The following is a 22,082-nucleotide window of genomic DNA, read 5'->3' on the forward strand; positions in this document are numbered from 1 at the left end:
TAGCTTTCCTATCTTTCTATAGCTGTTCCTGTGGTCTAAAAATCAGTCATCCTTAACTATTATCCACCCTATTTGAAAACAAGGGGTACTGAAAAGATAAAACACTGTAGTTCTCAGTTACTGATTTTCAGTTGTGGTCAAGGGACCATTTTCACACAAATTCTTCTGTTCCATGAAATAAAAGGCACTATTTGGTAACAAAACAACTATGGTTTCTATGTCTTCAGTGTAATTCACTCTTCCCCAAGGCCAATGCTTTGCTTACCAGAGCCATTAAGCAAGTACACACTGACATTCACTTCCTTCAGATAGAATCGGTTTTCATTTTTCTGTTGGAAAAAGAGCGTCCAGTTAATCAACACATCACAACCGTCTACAGGTACAGTTAATATCTACAGATGAAAAGCAACCTAATACTATTACCCAGAAGATAAAACCAAGGATTAGACCCCGGACCAAAAGAACGAACTGCAGCTAAGCAAAATTAACAGAATCCCTTTCTCCTCCGTGTTCTGTCTCCAATTTTCGGACCAAGGATGTAGTCATGTGGTTCTTCGATACTCAAAAATTCGTTCCCTCATTTTATTCCTCCTGTCACTTGCTAAGCCCCCACCCCCTCTAGCCTGGATCCTGACAGTCTCTTAACTGGGCTCCCTCCCTGCCTTACAGCCTCTCCAGCTGGGAGCTTTCCTTGCCACTATTATCTCGGTGAAGCACGCATCTAATTATGTCAGTGCTTAGCAAGTACAAGGCAACATATCTAAGTGCTCCAGGGAGCTAGCCAAATGATCCAGGCTTGGATCCTGCCCCCACCGTGTTTGCAATCTGCCAGGGAAGATAAGATAAATACATAAAGAAATAACCATATTGCAAAAAAGACAGCAATCAATTATAAAAATTAAAAGGAGATAGATGACTTCCATGTAGGGGAGAAGCAAAGCGATGCGAGCTTAGGGCTGCGTCACTTGAACTCTGCCGAGTCAGGGAATGAGCATGAAAGGGTATTCTGGAAGGCAAGAGCATGAGTAAAAGGTATCCAGAAAATAAGCACTATCACAAGTACACCAGCATTTGAAAATTTAGTGCCAAGCGATGTTCCTAAAACTTTACATATAAGGTGCCTGGGCAGCTCAGTCAGTTAAGCCTTTGTCTTCAGCTCGGGTCATGATCCCAGGGTCCTGGAACTGAGCCCTGCATCAGGCTCTCCACTCACTGGGGAGCCTGCTTCTCCCTCTCCCTCTGCCTGCCTCTCTGTCAAATAAATAAATAAAATCTTCAAAACATTCAAAACATTTTTTGAAGATTTTATTTATTTGACAGAGAGAGAGACAGATCACAAGTAGGCAGGCAGGCAGGCAGAGAGAGAGGGGGAAGCAGGCTCCCCACTGAGCACAGAGCCCGATGTGGGGCTCGATCCCAGGACGATGTGGGGCTCGATCCCAGGACCCTGAGACCATGGCCTGAGCCAAAGGCAGAGGCTTAACCCACTGAGCCATCCAGGCGCCCCATAAATAAATAAAATCTTTTTAAAAATTTTACATGCAAGGTATCACTGAATAATTGTAACATGTTAAGTGATTTTCCCTAAGACTATATGGTCAGTGGTCAGCGAGGTGGGATTTGAACCCCGGAAGCCTGGCTGCAGAGCTGAAGCACTGGTTGCTACTGTGCTCTCCTACCTCACAGAACACGGCAAGGGAAGCATGGGCTTCCTAAGTGAAGGGAAAGGAGGAGACATAAAGTCAGACATGCAAGATCCACCGTGTGGCGGGGGCGGGGGGGCAGCTTGGGGAGAGAGATTTGAAATAACCTGCCGTGGAGTTTAGAGGTTATCTTGTCGGTAAAACAGAACCGCTGAAGCTTTCCGAGGATGAGGGAAGATTAAACGAATGCAGAAGAACACTGAGGGAGGAGAGGAAGAGGACAGACTAGTTGGGAGGCTGGGAGGTAAGAGGTCACACAGGCTGGACTCAGAGCAGAGGCAGTGGGGAACAAAAACGGAAGGGACAGATGCAGAGAAATGTCAGGAGGAGGCACAAAGGAGGACTTGACCATCTCATTACACCTCTCCTCGCCTGACGCTATGTCTCGGCTTGGCATTCAAGGCTCCTTGCAATTTGTCCCAACTACTTTCCCATACCTGTCTTTCCCTGATTATGTCACGTGCCTCATTCACCAAGGTGGTCTTGATTGCATTCCTTTTTCCAGAAATAATCTGTATTTTTCTGCTTCCTCCCCTTATCTCCACGTATACAAACCTATCCTTGAAGGTCCAGCTCAAATGTCATCTCTTCCATTAAACCTTCCTAACTCTCCTCCACCCAGAATTAACCACTGCCTCCTCTAGGCTCCCACAGACTTTATCTTTTCTTCTGGTCTATCATTCATCCAACTGGAATGCACCTTCCACGGATCTCTAATTGCCCACAGAATCCAGTTCTGAAGTCTCAGCATAGCATTCCAGATCTTCCACAAAAATGGTCATTATTTGTACATTCCTATCTTTACCACTGAACTGTGAGATCTTTATTAATACAGGGCTTCTTCTTTGAATCCCACCATGGCATCCAGCACTCAACACACTCAAACTCAAGAAATTTTCCTTAGAAGCGCCTATCATAACAGGGTTGAAGATGGGCCCCAGTGAGGTCTGGTGACATTACAGGTGTTTCTTCATTTTTTGAAGTGCCTATGGCATGGTTAAAATGCCACCATTTTGGTTTATTTCATTTTTTAAAAAGATTTATTTGAGAGATATAAACAGAGACAGCAAGAGAGAGCAGGAGCGGGGAGCCTGATGTAGGGCTCGAGCCCAGGACCCTGGGATCATGGCCTGAGCCAAAGGCAGAAAAGGCAGACGCTTAACCCACTGAGCCTCCCAGGTGCCCCAAAATGTCACTGTTTTGAACTGCAATCAAAATAATCTGTTGGGGGCACCTGGGTGGCTCAGTGGGTTAAGCCTCTGTCTTTGGCTCAGGTCATGATCCCAGGGTTCTGGGATCAAGCCCCACATCACATCAGGCTCCCTGTTCAGTGGGGAACCTACTTCTCTCTCTCTCTCTGCCACTCCCCCTGCTTGTGCTCTCTCGTCAAATTTTTTAAAAAAACAAACTTTAAAAAAAAATAAAATAAAATAGTCTGTTGGGAAAATTAAATATTGTAATTATTAAATATTTCCCCACAACAGTCAGAAGAAACCATGTTCCTTTTAGGACCCGACCACAGCTAGAAAAATCACTCAATCACTCCAAAGGGAAGGAACCTAAAACACTACTACTACTTTCTTCATTCTTATAGCATAATCTCTATGAGGTAACTTTAAAAGAGAACATGTCCAGGGAGGCCTGCTCTTACCTCATCGAAAAGGACGAGCCTGACCGGACATTTTTAATACTAATCCTCTGGTCATATGTGTACTGTGACAGAGGCAAGCTTTCAATGCTGGTAAAGGGAAGATCCTCATAAACCTTTCTAAACTGTAATTGCCTGATAGAGTCCTCAATCACTCCACATATATTCTAGAGAGAAAGGGGCTTCAGACTAAAGATACTAAGTTCGGACTTGAAACAAACTCCACACACCTAATTTTTTATGTATCAGATGTTGAGAGTGTTTCTCCATCCTAGAGAATATAACCTGATTTAAAAGCAGAACTGTTTTTTAATCTACCTATACAATAACTCTCAGTTTGAGAATTGCTGACAGCTTAACGTTTTCCCTGATGGCTGTCTCCTTTCCCATTCCCATTTGCTAAAACATGTGTATACACACACACACACACACACACACACACACACCCTCAAAAATTATGAGGGTAATAGCTGCTTCTGAGAAGGGAGAAATAGAAGTCCTCGATGAATTTATGCTAGCAAAAAGTAGAGCACATAGGCTTAACCTGGAACCTTCTCTTTAGGGTTCAGCCCTTCATGCAAGCATGAACTACAAAAACCCGAATGCTACCATTATACACTACGTTGATTTAATGAATTTATGCATGGTAAGTACTTACACAGAGCCTTGTGGGTGGCAAGTACCCAATGAACGTTAACTATTATTATTCCTGATACTATGACACACAGTATAGCTTCCAAAAAGCCTAAAATATTCGAGTAAACAAACATGAGTTTTCTAACCAATAACAGAGAAATGTGTGAGGGAAATTACTTTTTATCTTTTATAACATGTAATATATAAATATATACACTTTATTATTAAGTATTTCTATAGCGGATAGATTAGAGATGATTTTTTTTTATGTGGGTTAATTCTTGCTCCTACCCTCAAGTCTACATAAGGGCAGAAGAGTCGCTTCTGGTGAACATGAAGCTAAGAATCCGGCCCACAGACCCCCAAGGTGACTGAGGGATTAAGAGGGACTTTATCATGAAGCAGTGCTGAAATGGAAAACAGGGCTAAATCCCCTGCTACACACACACAGCTATTTAGACTTTCAGATGTGTTTCTAAGAAAACGGCCCAGATCTCAGGGAAATCTGTTACTCACCACAGCGAAGACGAAGTCAAGATACTTGATGTTGCTGCTGTTCAGGCTGAGCAGGGCACTCCGAGGCTGGCAGCTCCCAGTGAAGTCCGTGGTGTTGGGGTTGATGTTAATAATTGAAACCACCTGGAGGGGAAGAAGAGAGAGAAAGTACAGCTTACCCAGGCGAGTCCACAGCCAAACTTTATGCTCTAATAAACAACTTCAGGCGGGGGGGGGGGGGACGACAAAAAATGCTTTTGGTCTGGATACTTAAGTTTATGGTGTCTTACTTTTTTTTTTTTTGAAAGATTTTATTTATTTATTTGACAGACAGAGATCACAAGTAGGCAGAGAGGCAGGCAGAGAGAGAGGAAGAAGCAGGTTCCCTGCGGAGCAGAGAGCCCGATTCGGGACTCGATCCCAGGACCCTGAGATCATGACCTGAGCCGAAGGCAGCGGCTTAACCCACTGAGCCACCCAGGTGCCCCCTATGGTGTCTTACGTAAACGAAGTTGGCCCAGGCCCTCAAGCTATGACTCAGACAACTTAAAAAAAAAAAGGAAAGAAAAGAAATACAAGAAGGAAGCTTCCTCAGTAGTGAGCCAAATGAAAAGACACATTTTTATGGAGCACAAGAGCCATCTGTGCCGCTTATGGAAGGGCAAGACTCTGGAAATGGGATGCGTCCGTCGGCACGCCCCCTGGAGGCGCAGGGGAACACTGCAGCCACAAGCGCCGCGGCGGACGCAAGCCTGGGGTGCGCCGCCACCGCCTGAGTCATGCAGAAACAGCTGCACTTTCCCCTAAGTCAACCTACACTGCGTTCCAGATACAAATGTGAAGGAGTTATATTTTAAACGGACTGAAATAAAAATCAACTGTCTGTACTCCGATCTACTGATGGTAAACAGAATCTAAACCCCGAAGAGTCCCTGAAACGGCTAGGTTTCCCGCGGGCCAAGAAAACCCCTTGCCTGGGACCTTAACTCTTCATGGTTACAGTAACTCCAAATTTATCAGCCCTCAACAAGTCAACATCAAATCTCCATTTAAAACAGAATTGGGGGCTCCTAGGCAGCTGCCTTCGGCTCAGGTCATGGTCCTGGGGTCCTGGGGTCGAGTACCACATCAGACTCTCTGCTCAGCAGGGAGTCTGTTTCTCCCTCTGCCCCACTCCCTGCTCATGGTCTCTCTCTCCCCCTTCTCAAATAAATAAAATTTTTAAAAATCTTTAAAACAGAACCAGTCTAGCAACACTACTCTTGGGCTGGAGGTAAGATACACCGCATCTGAAAGGAGATATGAGAAGAACGTATCAATAAACGCAGAGAACTATACCTTATTGTGAGTGACGTTCAGCTGCAGCCCCATGGTAGCCAGAAGACAAGTACCATTGCTGTTATTAACCGAGTAGGATCCCACCTCTGGTTTCTCCTTTGGAGTAGGTGCTGTGGTGGGGGATGGTGTAGTGGTGGGGGTGATGGGCACCACAGTGGTGGAAGTTTTATCTTTTTCACAAAGAAACTCTAAAGAAAACAAACAGGACAAAATAAGCTGAAGTGGCCTTCTTCTTAATTCTTAAGGCCAGGAAAGAGCAAAATATTTCTCACAATACAAGTTCGAAGGGTTATATTAGGGGACTCAGGCAGAGGTTCCCAAACTGCTGCTTCAGATACTGACGGGTCTCTCAGGATTAGGACACACCAGACACATACAAATGCTTTCTCTAGGGGTGCCTGGGGGTGCTGGGTGGGTTAAGCCTCCCGGCTGAGATCATGATCTCAGGGTCCTGGGATCGAGCCCCGCACTGGACTCTGTTCAGCGGGGAGCCTGCGTCCCCCTCTCTCTCTCTCTGCCTCTCTGCCTACTTGCAATCTCTGTCTAATTAAAAAAAAATGCTTTCTCTACTTCATACTTCAACTACCACACACTCATCTTTTTGGGCCCTGATGTCCCTTTATTCCCAAAGAGTGTCACCTGCCTCTGATGTGAAAATGAGAGATTTAAATCTGAAAACATCTCCCTCCTACCCTCTTCTTTCCCACACACAACCACTAGAAGGAAGGAGAGCAGAGGAACGTTTAGAAATCACTACAGGGTTCAAATACAAATGAACCTTCTATTTGTATCACCCTTTCAGCAAACCAGAGGCATTTCAACCACTTCTTAGGAAGGGCTGGTTGATTTTCAGAGCTGGTGAATGAGAAATTATGACATTTCCATTAAGCTATACATAAGTTATAAAAGCAGTTTATAAGTAAACTCAAGATTCAAACACAAAAATCTCATTCCTAAGCTGTGGTCTTGGATCATCAAAAGCTAAAAAGCTGATGATCAAGCTATCTGAGGATTTGTTCAAAGACTGGGTTTGATCCGCTGAAAACACTACAGGTCAAGCATCTGTAAAAAACCATCCCCACAATGTGTGCATCATCAACTTGAAATTGCCAAGTCCCACAGGAACAAAAATTATGGTTATTTGCAAAAACCTTACGGTCCGGTGTAAGCTACGAACAAGTCTTAGTGTAGAAATGCTTCCAGATAACAAGACTTCAAGGAAAGCCGGCTGGTATACTATACTCGAAGCTTAAATCAGGATCCAAGTGTATCTGTTTAAAGAACCCACCTTTTGTGCTCACTGTGCCATTCTGGACAAAAGCCTGTACGTGAACATCCCAATAGTACTGGACGACACCACTGTCCTCTAGAGTTGATAAACTATTGCATCTGAACATGTCGTTCAAAGGAATTCTGAATCCCACAGCGTCACGGACGGTCAAAATTCCTATAAAACAAGATTAACACTATCGGTTTCCAAGAAGGCAGGAGAAAAGCGATCACGTAAATTTATCTGCAGACTCTCTCCTCCTTCTGCCGGCCTGCCTCACCGCATCCACATGGGACAGAGGACATGGCATGTTCAAGAAATGACGAATTCACTGGGGCTGAAACAGCGAGTAAGGAGGAAAGCCGTGATGGGGGTTAAGAGGGAAAGATGAGTCACAGGTGGCCATGCGTTGAAGGAAACCTGAGGAGTTGAGCACAGGTTAGGCTTTATTCTGTCAGCAGTGGAGGGTGAGCTTGAGTTTTTAAAGCTGGAAATAAATAACACACATATAATTTATTCTAAGGGAGATGACAAAATTGCAGGGGCTAGGCAGGGGGAATAACTTCTGAGGGAAGTCATTAAAGAAGGAAAGTAGTTAGAAGGCTGCTGCTCTGGCTGAGGTAAAAGGTGAGGGGCTGCCTAAGTTAAGATGGTGAGAGGCAGAAGACAGACAGCAAAAAGGCCAAACGGAACACACAGCTAACGTACGATCAACAGGGCCTTGCGACCAAAGGAAGGAAGGAAGGAAGACGGATTCGGCAAGGACTTCGGAGGAAGTCCTTACTTTTGTGCTACTACCCCTGAAGTAAGTTACAGTTACTAAAATGAGCTTCTGGAACCTCTTCCTGGCTAGCATTTCAAGACTACTCCATTTCAGGATATCTTCAGAATGTGCAAGGAGTAAGTTACAGTCAGTCTGTATGGAGTTTTTATTGTAAGGCCCATGGTGAAAAGACGATGACCACACTATCCACACCCAAATGGCTCAGTTTCTTCCGGAGAAGCATCGAGGGAGGGAGGGATACGCGGTCCTTAACAGGGGCTGCCTTCAGGGCCTCTCCATGCTGTCATGGCACCCCCTAATGGCCAAAGCAGGGAAAAATTTAAGCCAAAGAACTAGAACATTTTCCCCCAACACTGGTTTCTCTCACTGTTAATGTAAGTAAGTAGGTATTTGAACTGTCTTATTAAACAGGTCTCAGAAACCATCTATAGACATACTGGAGATCTACTATGAAACGATAATTTTTTAAACTATGTATTATTGGGCGCCTGGGTGGCTCAGTGGGTTAAGCCGCTGCCTTCGGCTCAGGTCATGATCTCAGGGTCCTGGGATCGAGTCCCGCATCGGGCTCTCTGCTCAGCGGGGAGCCTGCTTCCCTCTCTCTCTCTCTCTCTCTCTCTGCCTGCCTCTCTGTCTACTTGTGATCTCTGTCAAATAAATAAAAAAAAAATAAAAAATAAACTATGTGTTATTTATGAACATGTACCGGTTAGTCCAATATGAACAGACCAATAGGAAGGCTCCACCCCAAGTTCCTAAGAGTGGCTGCCATTTGGGAGGCAAAGAGAAAAATGGCTCCGGGGAGTGAGTACAAAGGAAACCTCAAATGTATCTGTTAGGCTTTATTTCTTTAAATAAATAAAAAGATGAGGCAAAATATGAAAGAAATGGCATTTACAAATTCTGGGTAACAGACACATGTCGGTCTATTACACGACTCTCTGGACTTTTCTGTACTTTAATCACGAAAAAACATTTAAAAGACAACAGCAGGGGCGCCTGGGTGGCTCAGTGGGTTAAGCCGCTGCCTTCGGCTCGGGTCATGATCTCAGGGTCCTGGGATCGAGTCCCGCATCGGGCTCTCTGCTCAGCAGGGAGCCTGCTTCCCTCTCTCTCTCTCTGCCTGCCTCTCTGTCTACTTGTGATCTCTGTCTGTCAAATAAATAAATAAAATCTTTAAAAAAAATAAAATAAAAAAATAAAAATAAAAGACAACAGCAGCTTTCAAAATTACTCCGATTATCAGATGCCTAAAAATAAAACACTAAATCATTTCAAAAACAACAGTCCATTTAAGGAAACCATTTTAAATTCCAAATAGTTTCAAATATGTTATTTCACAGACGTTGGTCATTAAAAAAAACTGCATTCCTCGTTTAAAATAAAAACAAGGAGAGTAAGATGTTAATTTTAGAGTCCACCGTTTTTCCATTCCAATCTGTCACATCTGTCCTTTTATCGCCACCCCCTTGATCTCGGCACTTGGTTACTGTAGCAGCCCCTTAAATTAACGTGGGTGTCCCCGCCTGCGGTTTCCTCACTTCCCAATGAATCCTATAGAACCTTCTTTATAAACTACTGTCTCTGCTTTTGTTATGTCATTCTCCTGCCTAAAAACCTAAAATGGTTCCCCAGTGCCTACGCCATCAAGCTAAATGCCTTTCCCTGGCTTCCAAGGCCCCCTATAATTTAGACCCGCTGCGCCCAGCCAACTTGATTCTCCTGCTACACACACAGCCTCTATTTTCATCAGGAAGCTTTCCAGCGACTGCTGCTCATACTATGCTTCCCCCTGCTGGAAAGCCTCCGCTCAAACTCCCTGCCTGACTCAGCTCGTCCTCCTCACTCCTCCAACACCCGCCGACCTCTCCTCTGACCTCTCCTCTGCTCGCCGACTGGCGACTGGTGAGGACACATTCAGACCACGCACTCTTGAACCACAGGCCCTCACAGATGGGCTCCGGAAGCATGTGGCATCTGCAAGTTTACTCTACCCTGAGCGAGAGGGCCAGCAGGCTTCGCTCATGTCCACCCCCCCCAACCAAAACCCCAGAACAACAACAAATAATCACACTGATCCACCGCTTTCTACTTTTGCCATCGAACTTGGAAAAACCATTTTCTTCCCAACTTGTTTTACAACTCCTTGAAGGTGAGGGGCAAATCGCAGACTAGTTGGAAAGGACAATGCAGGGCGCAAAGCTAAATACACAAGTAAACCGGTAACAGACTTGCTCTAGTTATCCTTTTGCACAAGATTAGGAAAGAGAAAACTAGGACTGATTTCCAAGTCTCTGTCCCTGTTGCCTCCCAAGTTTTGTATGAGCTCATTCACCTCTGGGTCCTGAAAATAGGATCTTTTGCTATCCATACCTCCAGTGAGTCATTCATCCCCAGGGCTTGCAACTAAAGACCATCTGCGTGTGTTTCTGGGGTTGAAAGGAAATACTATCTGTGAAGGCTACTTACAGACACCCTGTTGACCCAAATCTCAACAGAAGGGAAAGAAAGGAGAATTACAACCCCGACTAAACTGGAATCTCCTCTATCCGTGCCCTCAAAATACTCAGTACAAAATAAAAAATCCAGCGCGCATTTCAGTTCTAAGACCGACAAGAACGCCTTATTGCCAATGCTTTTCCGAGTTGGTCTGGACCTGAAATTGTCTCGAAATAGCAACATTTTGCCTTTCATTTTGCCTTTAATTAATCATTTACTTTTCAGTCCAAATCCTATCTAAATGGTAAAAAAAAAAAAAAAAAAAGATCTGAAGATGAAGCATTTCTGCTGATCTCAGGTTACTGAACTTGTACAGATTTAAAATCTCGATTGGGGGGGGGGCGCCTGGGTGGCTCAGTCATTAAGCGTCTGCCTTGGGCTTAGGTCCTTATCCCAGGGTCCTGGGATCGAGCCCCGCATCAGGCTCTCTGCTCAGCGGGAAGTCTGCTTCTCCCTCTCCCACTCCCCCTGCTTGTGTTCCCTCTCTCACTGCCTCTCTCAAATAAATAAAATCTTTAAATAAAAAATAAAAAATATCTATCCCTAAAGGGTTTTTCTCACTCATTCAGCATTTGTTGATGACCCACTACTGAATGAAATAAGTAAAAAGAGTAAAGCCCACAAACGCTGCAGCTTAACAGACTTTGGTTCGAACACCAGCTTACCACTTAAAAGCTGTGTGACCTTGGGGAAAGTCAATCTCATCAAGACTCACTCCCTTTACCTATAAAGCTGAGATAATTTCTACTTCCCAGGCTTGCTGTTACGGACTGAGACGCAGCTAGTCACACACTTAGGGTACTCCGTGGTACAAAGTAAATCACTCAAAGAGGGACAGCAAATTACCATTACCATGTCGAACACTACCATACATGGGGTGGTGGGGACACAAAGACATGAACTTTCTGTTCTAGTTAGGAAGACACACGTGTGTGCAGATAATTTTTTAAAATTACTTACATTTGTATTTTCTAAATGTGTATATAGATACATACACACACTTTTAAAAAGATTTATTTATTTATTTGAAAGCGAGCAAGCGAGCATGAGCAGGGTGAGGGGCAAAGGGAGAAGCAGACTCCCCGTTGAACAAGGAGCCTGATGCGGGGCTTGATCCCAGGACTTTGGGACCATGATCTGAGCCAAAGGCAGGCTGCTCAACCCACTGAGCCACCCAAGTGCCCTAAATTTGTATTAATATAAGCAAGAGAGGGGCGCTGGGTGGTGCAGTGGGTTAACTGTCTGACTCTTGGTTTCAGCTCACATCGTGATTTCAGGGTCATGAGATCAAGCCCCATATCGGAGCCGGGAGTCTAACTGGGTGTTTCTCTCTCTCCCTCTGCCTCTCCCCAACCCCGCACATTCTCTCTCTCAAAGATTAAAAAAAAAAAGAGCAAGAAAGCATAACACAAATCTAATTCATAAGCTTACCTTTATCTTTAGCATCGGGAAACGTCACCTTATCACTAGTGTTGTAGGAAAACGAGATGCCGTCAATTGAGTAAGTAGACTCCTCCTTGGTAAAATTCACAGTCCAGGAAAAACCAGATCCAAACTGCACCACTATTTTGGGATTGTTCTGATCATCCCCACAAACGCTTCCATTATATGATGCAGTGCTGAAGTCGGAAATGGTTACAGTTTTCTACAAGAAAAAGGAGTGCGGGGGTAAGGAGGAAACAGGCAGTACCGAGCACCAAGCATCTGTAGAGGACGCACCAGTTGGGTCTCTGTCACCCGCCCCCGGCCCCCGCCCCCCACAGCCAGGCTGCCCTTGACCTGCCCCATTGCGTAAACCAGTCTCAGATTCTTCACCTACATCCCAGTCCTCTGGACAAATTCATGTATGTCAGAAAGGAAAAAGGAAAATTGGCCTGAATGTCTGCTCTTGATTAAAAAAAAAAAATTAGGTTATAAGCAGGCAGGACCTTAACTAAAAGAAAATAGGAAGGCAAAAGGATTGAGAGGCTACCCCTCAAAGGAGATTTTAATAGCAAACTATTAAAACTGGGAAAGCTTTGATGTGTACATATTAAGTGTTACAGATGTAGTCAGACCTCAACGCCACAGTCTTTGGATCATTTGCCCTTAATCAGCTGCAAGAAGAACTCCAAAGAACCCGGGAAATAAAATATTCCTTTCAACACTAAACAGAACACCGTCAAGTATCTACTTTTTTTTTTTTTAAGAAACCGACAGAATTTAAATGTTAAGTCAGTTAACATATGCAATCTTATTTACGTGAAGATATACAAAGGATAAAGGGTAGAACTGAGTTCCTACTGTAAAACTCAAAGAAAAAGAAAAGCACTTACATAAGTTTTGTTTGTAGTCTCATAGTGTATTGTGAAATTCATCTGCCATTTTGCATAAAGGCAAACGGCTTTTTCTGAGTCTGTCACATTAAGTTCCAATGCATAAGATGAGACCGCTCCTAGATTAGAAAGAATCAGACTGTAAAACTGTACCACAACAACATATCTAAAAGAAAAAGCTCTACCCACCACTCAAGTTCAACCAGCTCTAAAATGAAACAAAAGGCTCTGAACATATATGGCATCTTGGTAATGGTTTTTCTTTGTATTTTTAGCGGAATCCTATTGATAAAGTCAGCATCACCCGTTCCAGAAGGAATGGCTACTTGACCTAGGATGCTTAGGTAATGGCACAGACTGGTGACATTTGCCTTTTGCCTCCTAACGGTCATATATACACATTCATCTATGCCTTGCTAGTTTTGCCTGTCAGGACTTTTGTTTTTAAGGCAAATGTACTTAAAGGGGAAGGCTCGGGAGGGGTGTTAAACTGTCCCTCTCCTTTACAACAAGGATAGAACTAGAGGGTATTATGCTAAGTGATGTAAGTCAGAGAAAGTCAAGACCATATGAAAGTCAGACCATATGATCTGCTCAGATGTAGAATATAAAAACCAAAACAGATAAACATAGGGGAAGGAAGGGAAAAATAAAATAAGACGAAATCAGAGAGGGAGACAAACCGTAAGAGACTCTTAACTGTAGCAAACAAACAGGGTTGCTGGAGGGGAGGTGGGTGGAGGGATGGGGTAACGGGGTGACGGGCATGAAAGGGGGCCCCTGATGGAATGAGCACGGGGTGTGACATGCAACTGATGACCCCCTAAACTCTACCCCTAAAACTAGTAATACACTATGTTAACTGACTGATTTTAAATAAAAACAAACAAACAAGGATGCCTGGGTGGCTCAGTTGGTTAAGCTGCTGCCTTCAGCTCAGGTCGTGATCCCAGGGTTCTGGGATCGAGTCCCCCGGTGGGCTCCTTGCTCGGCGGGGAGCCTGCTTCTCCCTCTGCCTCTGCCTGCCATTCTGTCTGCCTGTGCTCGCTCTCTCTCCCTCTCTCTCTGACAAATAAATAAATAAAATCTTTGAAAAAAAAATTAAAAAACAAACAAAAACAAAACAACCCTGTCTCCCTCAAACCAGCCAGTGGAACTTTCTCTGTCAAAATAATGATAGATCGGATGTTCTATGGTCTTGTTGCTTTCAATCCTGCTGAAAGCTATGTGACCTATATGACACACAGATGTCTTGGCAAACTATTTTACTCCGATAGGAAGGTGTGGGAGAGCTTTGTAAGCAGGTGTACCATGTGACCAAAAGAACGGAGTTTCAAAGGTTGTTAGGTCTAAACGCAAAAGGTTCATTTTTTATAAATGTAACATTCATCACTTTGTTTTATTTTAAAACCCAGTCGGTTAGGAAGGCTGACGAAACTTTTGATATGGACTCAGAGACATTTCCCATGTTTGGAGCCTGCTACTTCTTTTGGCAGAGAAACCCTACAGGGTCAAAAGCCTCGGGACTTTTGAGCTCACGTGGCTCTGATCTACACCAGGATACACGCAGGGACATAACCTGTTAACCTGAAGCGCCCAAGGACTCAAAATGCTATGTGCCAGCAAACACGCCGGCAGCCTAAGTGACTGGCAACCATGTAAGGGTTTTCTGCACTGTCTCCCACATTACCCAAGGGGTGAGCTGTTTCCTGTTAAGACACTTGCGTATCCTTTAATGATACCTGAGCAATGCGGCGTCATCCACAAGCAGGGACATGCTACGGACTACAGAGCAGAAAGTCCTAAGAGGAATACCAAGAGGGCGCGCCTCAGCAACACCTTTCAAGTTGTACACAAAGGCCAACCATGGGGATGCAACCGAGACCAGGCTGCCTTGCCAGCCCGAATATTATGCTAAATCTTGTGGTTACTGAGTGCCTAAATGTATTGGTTAAGGCTGGAAAAGACCTCGAGAGGCCTAAGTAGGTTTCATCGCCATTCTTTTCTAAGTACGATATGGAATGGAGGAGCTGTCAGCCCTGACCCCAGGCTACCCAGGAGTGGGGCTGAGGACTCTGACTTCTAATGCTATCAAATGGAGGCCTGCTTTTTATAGGCTGTCTCTCTGCACCTCATTTTAAGTGCCCCAGCTTTAACATAACCTCCTTGTAGTCAAAGGATTCAAATCAGCTGGAAATAACCAAGAAAAGCCTCACATTCACTTTCCAAACTAATCATTTACATTCCAAACTAATCATTTACTTTCCAAAGATATTAAAGTGACGGAAAGAAAATGGCAGAAGACGGTTAACAGCCCCGCCGTGCCCACGTGGACCTCAAACCTCATGAAGCAGAAGGCACAAGTAAGTTGTGGTTCCAATGTACCACTACAGTAAAGTCAAGATAGTCTAGCTGCTGACCTGAAAATGAGAACTGAGAAAGGCCCTGAGGGCTCCAGCACTTTCTGTTCTGGTGCCTTCGCTGCCTTTCTCCCAGTGAGAGCTACTCCTTTCACAGAGCTTCCCCACTCCCTTCCCTCTGCCTCTCCCAACTGCACTGGAAACCACTTTCACTCAGTATCTATCACCTCACACTCAACGATTCCAAAACTGAAAGTCACTCTTCTGCTTCTTCTAAGCTGGTCCCCTTCTCAGCCTCTCTAGCTCTCAAGGAGAGATGGGACCCAGTAGAGTCATTCAGGCACAGAGGTTTGGGAATTAGCTTCTACTTCATTCCCTTTCTGAAGTCCTACTGCGTTTTTTTCCCCCTTCAAATCCTCTCTTAAATCCAACCTTGGTCTTTTATTTCTACTCCCAATCCACCGCCCCACCCCTACATTACTACAGATGCCTCCCAGCTGTCCCTAGAAATGCTTCTTGATTAATGGTCCTTAAATACCTCTTCCTCTCTGGACACTTGTTCAGAAACTTTTACAAGCTCCCAAACTCCCATATTAAATTTAAATTCCTCCACCTGACTTTCAAAGTAATCCTTAATCTCATCCCACCCTATTCCTTCAACTTCTCTCAAACCATTTTCCCAGAACACACCCTTGAATCCAGTTAAACTTGTCCCGCTGGACCCAAACAACCATGCTTTACTCAATTTCTACCCCTAGGCTTTGACTGTCCCTACCATTTGAAATTTATGGCTTTTTCTACTGACCTCAGTGTTCACTTCAGGAAGGATATCCCTCTCCATCTGGCTGCCCCCAAATACGAAACACCCCCCCTCGCTCGACCCCGCCTCTTCCTAATCATTTCTGGTCAGTATCACCACCCACTCTAAGAGCTGAAAATGCCAGATACTCGCCGTCCCATCCTCACCTCCCTGGCAGCAAGGATGGGCACTTGGGCTCGGCTCTGCCTGACAGAGGCATCCACCCCAGATTTCAGATAGGACAGCGGTGGAATCAGAGCCACGAATGGAACGGTCTCCCTCAGGCGGAAGCTGCCACCACAGGCAGGATCCAGGCGGGACAGCCGGTTCAGGCTTGGCGGCCTGGGCGCCGCTCGGTGGTGTGATTTGGAACCTCAACCAGGCTTCAAGATACACAGGCAGGAGCTCTGACAATTCTGACTTACCTGATACACGTTTTTTCATCAAGTGAAACCGTACCAATGTGCGACATACACACAGAAGCGTGCACACTGCAACACACGAAAGCAAAAAGCGCACTAACAAAGCGGACAGCTCCAAGAATTTTCGCTAACTGAATCCACTTGTGTCAAGAAACAGAACATTCCAAGAGCCCCGTAAGCCCCTGCTGTTCTCCCTTCCAGGTACCTTTTTCCCCCTCCCAAGGGCATCCACTATCCTGACTTCTCTAACTGTATTAGATTCATTTTGCCTGTTTTTCAACTTGCGATCAGTGGAATCATTCACCGTGTCCTTCTGTGTCTGGCTTCTTCGACCGCGCCTCATGTCCTTGCCGTTCACCCAGGCTGCTGTGTGTCACTGCGGTCTGTCCCAGCTCACTGTGTATGTAGCTTTCTGTTATTGGGCAAATACTGCCCTGCTGAGGGATGGTAGATCGCAGATGGCACATGGATGGTTTCCAGTTTGGCCTTACCACACCTGGACATGTTGGCAAACACACATGCACGTGTACCTGCTGGGTGTGTATCTAGGGATGAAATGGTGGGACCGAAGCCTATACATATGCCCTGGTATCTTTTTTTTTTTTAAGATTTTATTTATTTATTTGACAGAGAGAGAGATCACAAGTAGGCAGAGAGGCAGGCAGAGAGAGGGAAACAGGCTCCCCGCTGAGCAGAGAGCCCAACGTGGGACTCGATCCCAGGACCCTGAGACCATGACCCGAGCGGAAGGCAGCGGCTTAATCCACTGAGCCACCCAGGCACCCGCCCTGGTATCTTTTTAATAAACTCCTTTTCTGCTTAGAATTGATCAGATTTTATTCCTGGTGCTTACAATGAAGAACCTGGACTGGGGCGCCTGGGTGGCTCAGTCGGCTGGGCGTCTGCCTTGGGCTAAGGTCATGATCAGGTTCCTGGGATTGAGCCCCCGCAATCGGGCACCCCGCTCAGCCGGCTTCTCCCTCTCCCTCTGCCTGCCGCTCTGCCTATTTCTGCTCTTCCTCTGTCTGTCTGTCAAACAAATAAATAAAATCCTAACAACAACAACAAAAGAAACCTGGACAGATTAAGCTACCCATTTTTCAGCAGCCATTTTTCTCCACCAAGATCTCCTTAACTGTAAAAGCCTCAAGGAGCAATCATACATGGTGTATACCCCCACCTTTCTGTATATTTTATACTATCCTGAATTATTCAGTTATTTTATGCCTGGAAATCCTGACCCCTATATTGTCACAAGCCTTAAAACAGCAGTTTTCAACTATAACTTCACAACAAACTGATGTGTTATGGTAAATTATAGTATACAGCAGGTAATTTGTTAACTAATAAAAAAAAAAAAAGGACCTCAGTCTGTGAATGGATGATATATATGGATTTAAGATTCCCTTTTGGTAATGTCTCCACCACTCATTTGAATTCCAATATTCTCCCTTCCCAACAGAAGATATAATCTATGCCGCTGCTCTTGGAGCGAGCCCCTTAGATGAAGGTTCATCCATTAAGGAGGCCATGGTTGGGGAGACCGTGTCTATCACTCTCCCTCCATCTTCTATCATTCCTAATAGTATGGAATACATAATAGTTTCTCAGTAAATCCTGGTTGATCATATCAAGGTAAAAATACCCTGCAATAAGGACCTGAAATATAGTTTAATTACAAAAAGGCCAGTGTTTCAGCTCTTCCAAATCATGAACCTAACCTACGTGGCTTCTAGATACTCCCTCAACCTCCAAGTCAAGTTTTTGCTTCAATAAACTGTGACATGTATTTCAAGCTTGGAATAATCTATTTCCTATAAGGCAAGTTGATAGTTGAAACATTTACACTTTGCTAAAAATGTCTCCGGGCAAACCGTTTCTATCCTTGTTGCTGTATTTGATTTTAGCACAGCTAAACCATTTTTGTTTAAGTCTTTATGACACTAAAAAAAAAAAACCCCACAGCTGTGTCAACTATACTCAAATTTTTAAAAAATAAAATTAAATTTAGTTAAATAATGTTTTTTTAAAGAAACCCCACACCGCTGACTATATCCTTGAGTGTGTAATTATAGAGCTGGGAGTTTATTCTCCACAAAGAAAAAGGCATGCCTCAAACTCAACTTTTTCAAATTTAAATATCCTCTCAATCTTATTTCCAGAAAGTTCATGTATAGGTCCTTTTAGAACTCATTAACTTTTCTCGCCAAGCATGAGATGCTGCAAAAGTGGCTAGGTTTTTACAAATCTGACCCGAAGTGTAGTTGAAAAATAGACATTTGCAAACAAAGGGAGGGGTGGGGTGGGAACATAATAGCAGTGGTAAAACAAAACCAATAAAAAACAATGATCTAAGAGCACTGAAAAGCTAGAATTCAAATCCAGTCACAGTCCAATTTACTAGCTGTGAGACTCTAGGCAAGTTATCCTCGCTAAGAATCGGAGCATTTCTCGAACAGGTTCTTCGAAAGCATGGAAGCCCTTCAGAGCTAAGCGAACTTCACCAAGCACGTTGGATACTCCCGCTTACAAGCTTCCCTTCTAGTAAATATAGTAACTAAAGGAATCCTTCCCAAATTTTAGTTCTAAACATACTTTCATCATATTAACTTATGAACTCCTGAACTCAAACTCATCAGCTCAGAATGAGGTTGGGTAAAGGGTCTTTAAAAAAAAAAAAAAAAGACATAGGCACACAGTACTTATTTATTCCTCCTTTGCTGTTCCCAGGTTTAATAAATCTGATTAACTGTTCCTCATTTACAAGTCCTCATTGATGCTTCCTAATATAGGTACAACTACCCATTCCGTTGCTGATACTCCCAATTTCTGGTAAATCTCTTTTAAAAAGAAAAGTAATGAAATGATTTTAAGCTACAAAATAATTTATTTTTAAGATCAGACAGTGGGTAAGGAAGTAAGATTCAACACTATTCAACTAATGGAAAATGCTTATCGCTGAGTGAGTGGTGTTTGGCAGACCTCCAGAATTCTTCTGCAATGCACAGCAAGACACCAACAAGTACTCCTAAAGCACACTTTTGGATCGCAGGCCATCTCTGATCACTTTAATATGAAATTATAATCGGAATGCTTTTGTCACTGCAGGAGAAGAGCAGACTTCCTGCACCAAGGATCACTTGAGTCAGCCACAGTGCTATGAAATAATTGTCAATCGCAAATTCCATTCAAGGATGTAGGAGAAGAAAGCCTCACTCCTGGGAAACATGTGAATATATTTGAATATAATCCTATCAGATGTGATAACCAATGACTAATGGACAAATAATAAAACAATTTTAGCAGAACCTTGAAATCAAAGTTACCAGCTTAACAAAACGTGGTTAGAGAGTGATCGCCCGCTTACCTTCTCTCAGATCACCTCCAAAACGGGAGAGATTGGTTCTTTGTGAAAACCTTATTCTCCTTCCCACCAAGGACTTCTTAGTTCTCCCTCTTAACCTTGCCTCTTATGGAGGTACAGCTGAAGGGGTACGAGTAAGATACTAGCATTCCATATGGGATCACACATCAGTACAACGGTTTATAATCATCTGCACTGCTCAGCACTGATCTTGAAGTTCTCAATCCAAAGACATAAAAGACACTTCTTGCAAAACATAATTATAAGGTTCACAGAAGAAACAAGCTGCTCTGACAGTCCTATCCCCAGTGCCCACCACTGAGCAGCCTCCATAAAAATCTACTGAGGGTTGGGATGCCTGGGTGGCTCAGTTGGTTGGACGACTGCTTTCGGCTCAGGTCATGATCCCGGGAGTTCCGGGATCGAGTCCTGCATGGGGCTCCCAGCTCCACGGGGAGTCTGCTTCTCCCTCTGACCTTCTCCTCGCTCATGCTCTCACTGCCTCTCTTTCAAATAAATAAATAAAATCTTTTTTTAAAAAATCTACTGAGGGTTAAAACCATGTACCAGGCACTGTGCTAAGTAGGCAATGGGAAATCACCGTGCCTAAGATAGTCTTGGCTCTCAGAGACCAATGCCTTAGGGGAGACTTGACTGGCAATGGGATTTTTAAAAGAGTGGAAAACAGGCCAGCCTAAGAACCTTAAGAGCTTGGGAATGGCCAGATGGTCACCTGGCCAGCCTCCCTGCAACACTCTAGTCTCTGCTCACGGGGCCTTGGATAGATAACCGTTTCTGGGAGGGAGGGCCTCCTCCTACCAGTGAGGTCCACACTCTGGATATTTATATGAGGTTTCTCCCACCCAGAAAAGCACCAACCCCATAAAAAGAAGTCAAACTAGTTGTAAAAAATCAGTAACTACTGAAGAATTCTGAAATCTCTAATGCCACAAAGAAAAAATACTTAGACAACGATGCTAGGAAATGATTTTTAGCCACTACTCTCTTTATGACGCATCCTAGAGCTTTTCTTCAGGAAACTCATAGAGCTTTTCTATTTTACAATGTTCTCTCGTCAGTTGTAAGTTATTCAAATAAAGAGCATAACTTAATCTCTGTGGAAAGGACCGATAACACATAACCCCTAAGAACTCTTTTCTGTACCAGCTCTAAAGCAGCTATTTTTTTAAAAAGTTTCCGTGGAGCTGGGATAGTTACAAAGTGAAACTGGTACAGCTTGAGCAAATTCAGGACAGATCCCCCTTCAATGGTAGCCCAGAAGAGCAGAAGATTCGCAACAGGTACTTTACAAATATTTACAGTTCTTAAAAACCTACTCTGGGTATCCACTGTGATGGATGCAAAACCCACCAAGCAACTCAAGACGGGCTCAAGTCTTAAGGGAGAGAGCCACATGGAAGGAGTCTGAGCTCCACTGAACCAGCAGATGCCAGAAAAAGTAGCTGTATGGAAGAGATTATTTTTTTTTTAAGATTTTATTTGTTTATTTGACAGAGAGAGATCACAAGTAGGCAGAGAGGCAGGCAGAGAGGCAGGCAGAGAGTGGGGGGGCGGGGAGAAGCAGGCTCCCTGCCCAGCAGAGAGCCGATGTGGGTGGGACTCGATCCCAGGACCCTGAGATCACGACCTGAGCCGAAGGTAGAGGCTTAACCCACTGAGCCACCCAGGTGCCCTGGAAGAGATCATTTCAATTTTATCCTGCTATCGTCTGAAAAATCTAATCTAGGTACATTATGAACTTTTTACTCCACCAAACCCTGTTCTAAACCTGGAAGTGGAGGAAATCGATTTTGGAAATCTTCCAAGAAGATGAATCTAGTTAGTCCCAATCAATAAACGGCAAACTAGCAGATAGCTGACGGATTCTTTCATGTGTTTCTTTTTGCCTGTTTATTTTCTGCAATGAGCAAGCATTGCTTTTGTAAAAACAAAACAAAAAAGCTTTCATTAAAAAAAAAAGAAAGACACACACAAAAAACCCTAATGACACGAAAGCCAACAAGTAGGACAACTATTTTTTTTTCCACTTTCTCTAAACAATAACCATGTTGTGTTTGTGCAGATTTCAACTGGCAGGGAAGTACTGATGAACAGATACCTGGGTCAGATGTGTTCTAGCCACTGATAAGGTGCTTTTCGTTGTAAACAATCCTCTCTTAGGGTCACTGGCCCCTCACTAAGTGCTTCATGGCAGTGTCAGAGCTTTGAGTTGTGTTTGAGCAAAGTCTCCCTGGCCCCCTGTCAGAAGGGCTATGGAGGTGGTCTTCTGTGCTATGTGGACAGCAGCCCTGGATCGGAGACTCTGAGACATGTGGTATCAAGACCCCTTCCTCACTTACCCACTGAGGACTTCAAAGAGCTTTGGTTCATGTGCATTCTGTCTACTGGTATTTACAATGTTTGAAATTAAAAATGAGAAGTGAATGAA

General features: G+C 44.1%; 1 protein-coding gene across 2 annotated transcripts in view; it reads right to left on the bottom strand.

Annotated features, from left to right (window-relative positions):
- LOC111157273 (lysosomal associated membrane protein 2) overlaps positions 1-22,082 on the bottom strand; it is a 34,779-nt gene that overhangs the window by 10,690 nt on the left and 2,007 nt on the right. For both annotated transcript variants that reach the window (XM_022518563.1, XM_022518565.1), the window contains exons 2-7: positions 12,689-12,807; positions 11,805-12,018; positions 7,109-7,267; positions 5,821-6,008; positions 4,504-4,626; positions 266-329 (exon numbers count right to left, since the gene is read on the bottom strand). In XM_022518563.1, the coding sequence (XP_022374271.1) occupies positions 266-329; positions 4,504-4,626; positions 5,821-6,008; positions 7,109-7,267; positions 11,805-12,018; positions 12,689-12,807 (867 nt within the window). The remainder of the gene's footprint in view (positions 1-265; positions 330-4,503; positions 4,627-5,820; positions 6,009-7,108; positions 7,268-11,804; positions 12,019-12,688; positions 12,808-22,082) is intronic.

Source organism: Enhydra lutris, unplaced genomic scaffold (genome assembly GCF_002288905.1).
Source record: "Enhydra lutris kenyoni isolate GAN:26980312 unplaced genomic scaffold, ASM228890v2 scaffoldscaffold53, whole genome shotgun sequence".
Lineage (NCBI taxonomy): Eukaryota > Metazoa > Chordata > Mammalia > Carnivora > Mustelidae > Enhydra > Enhydra lutris.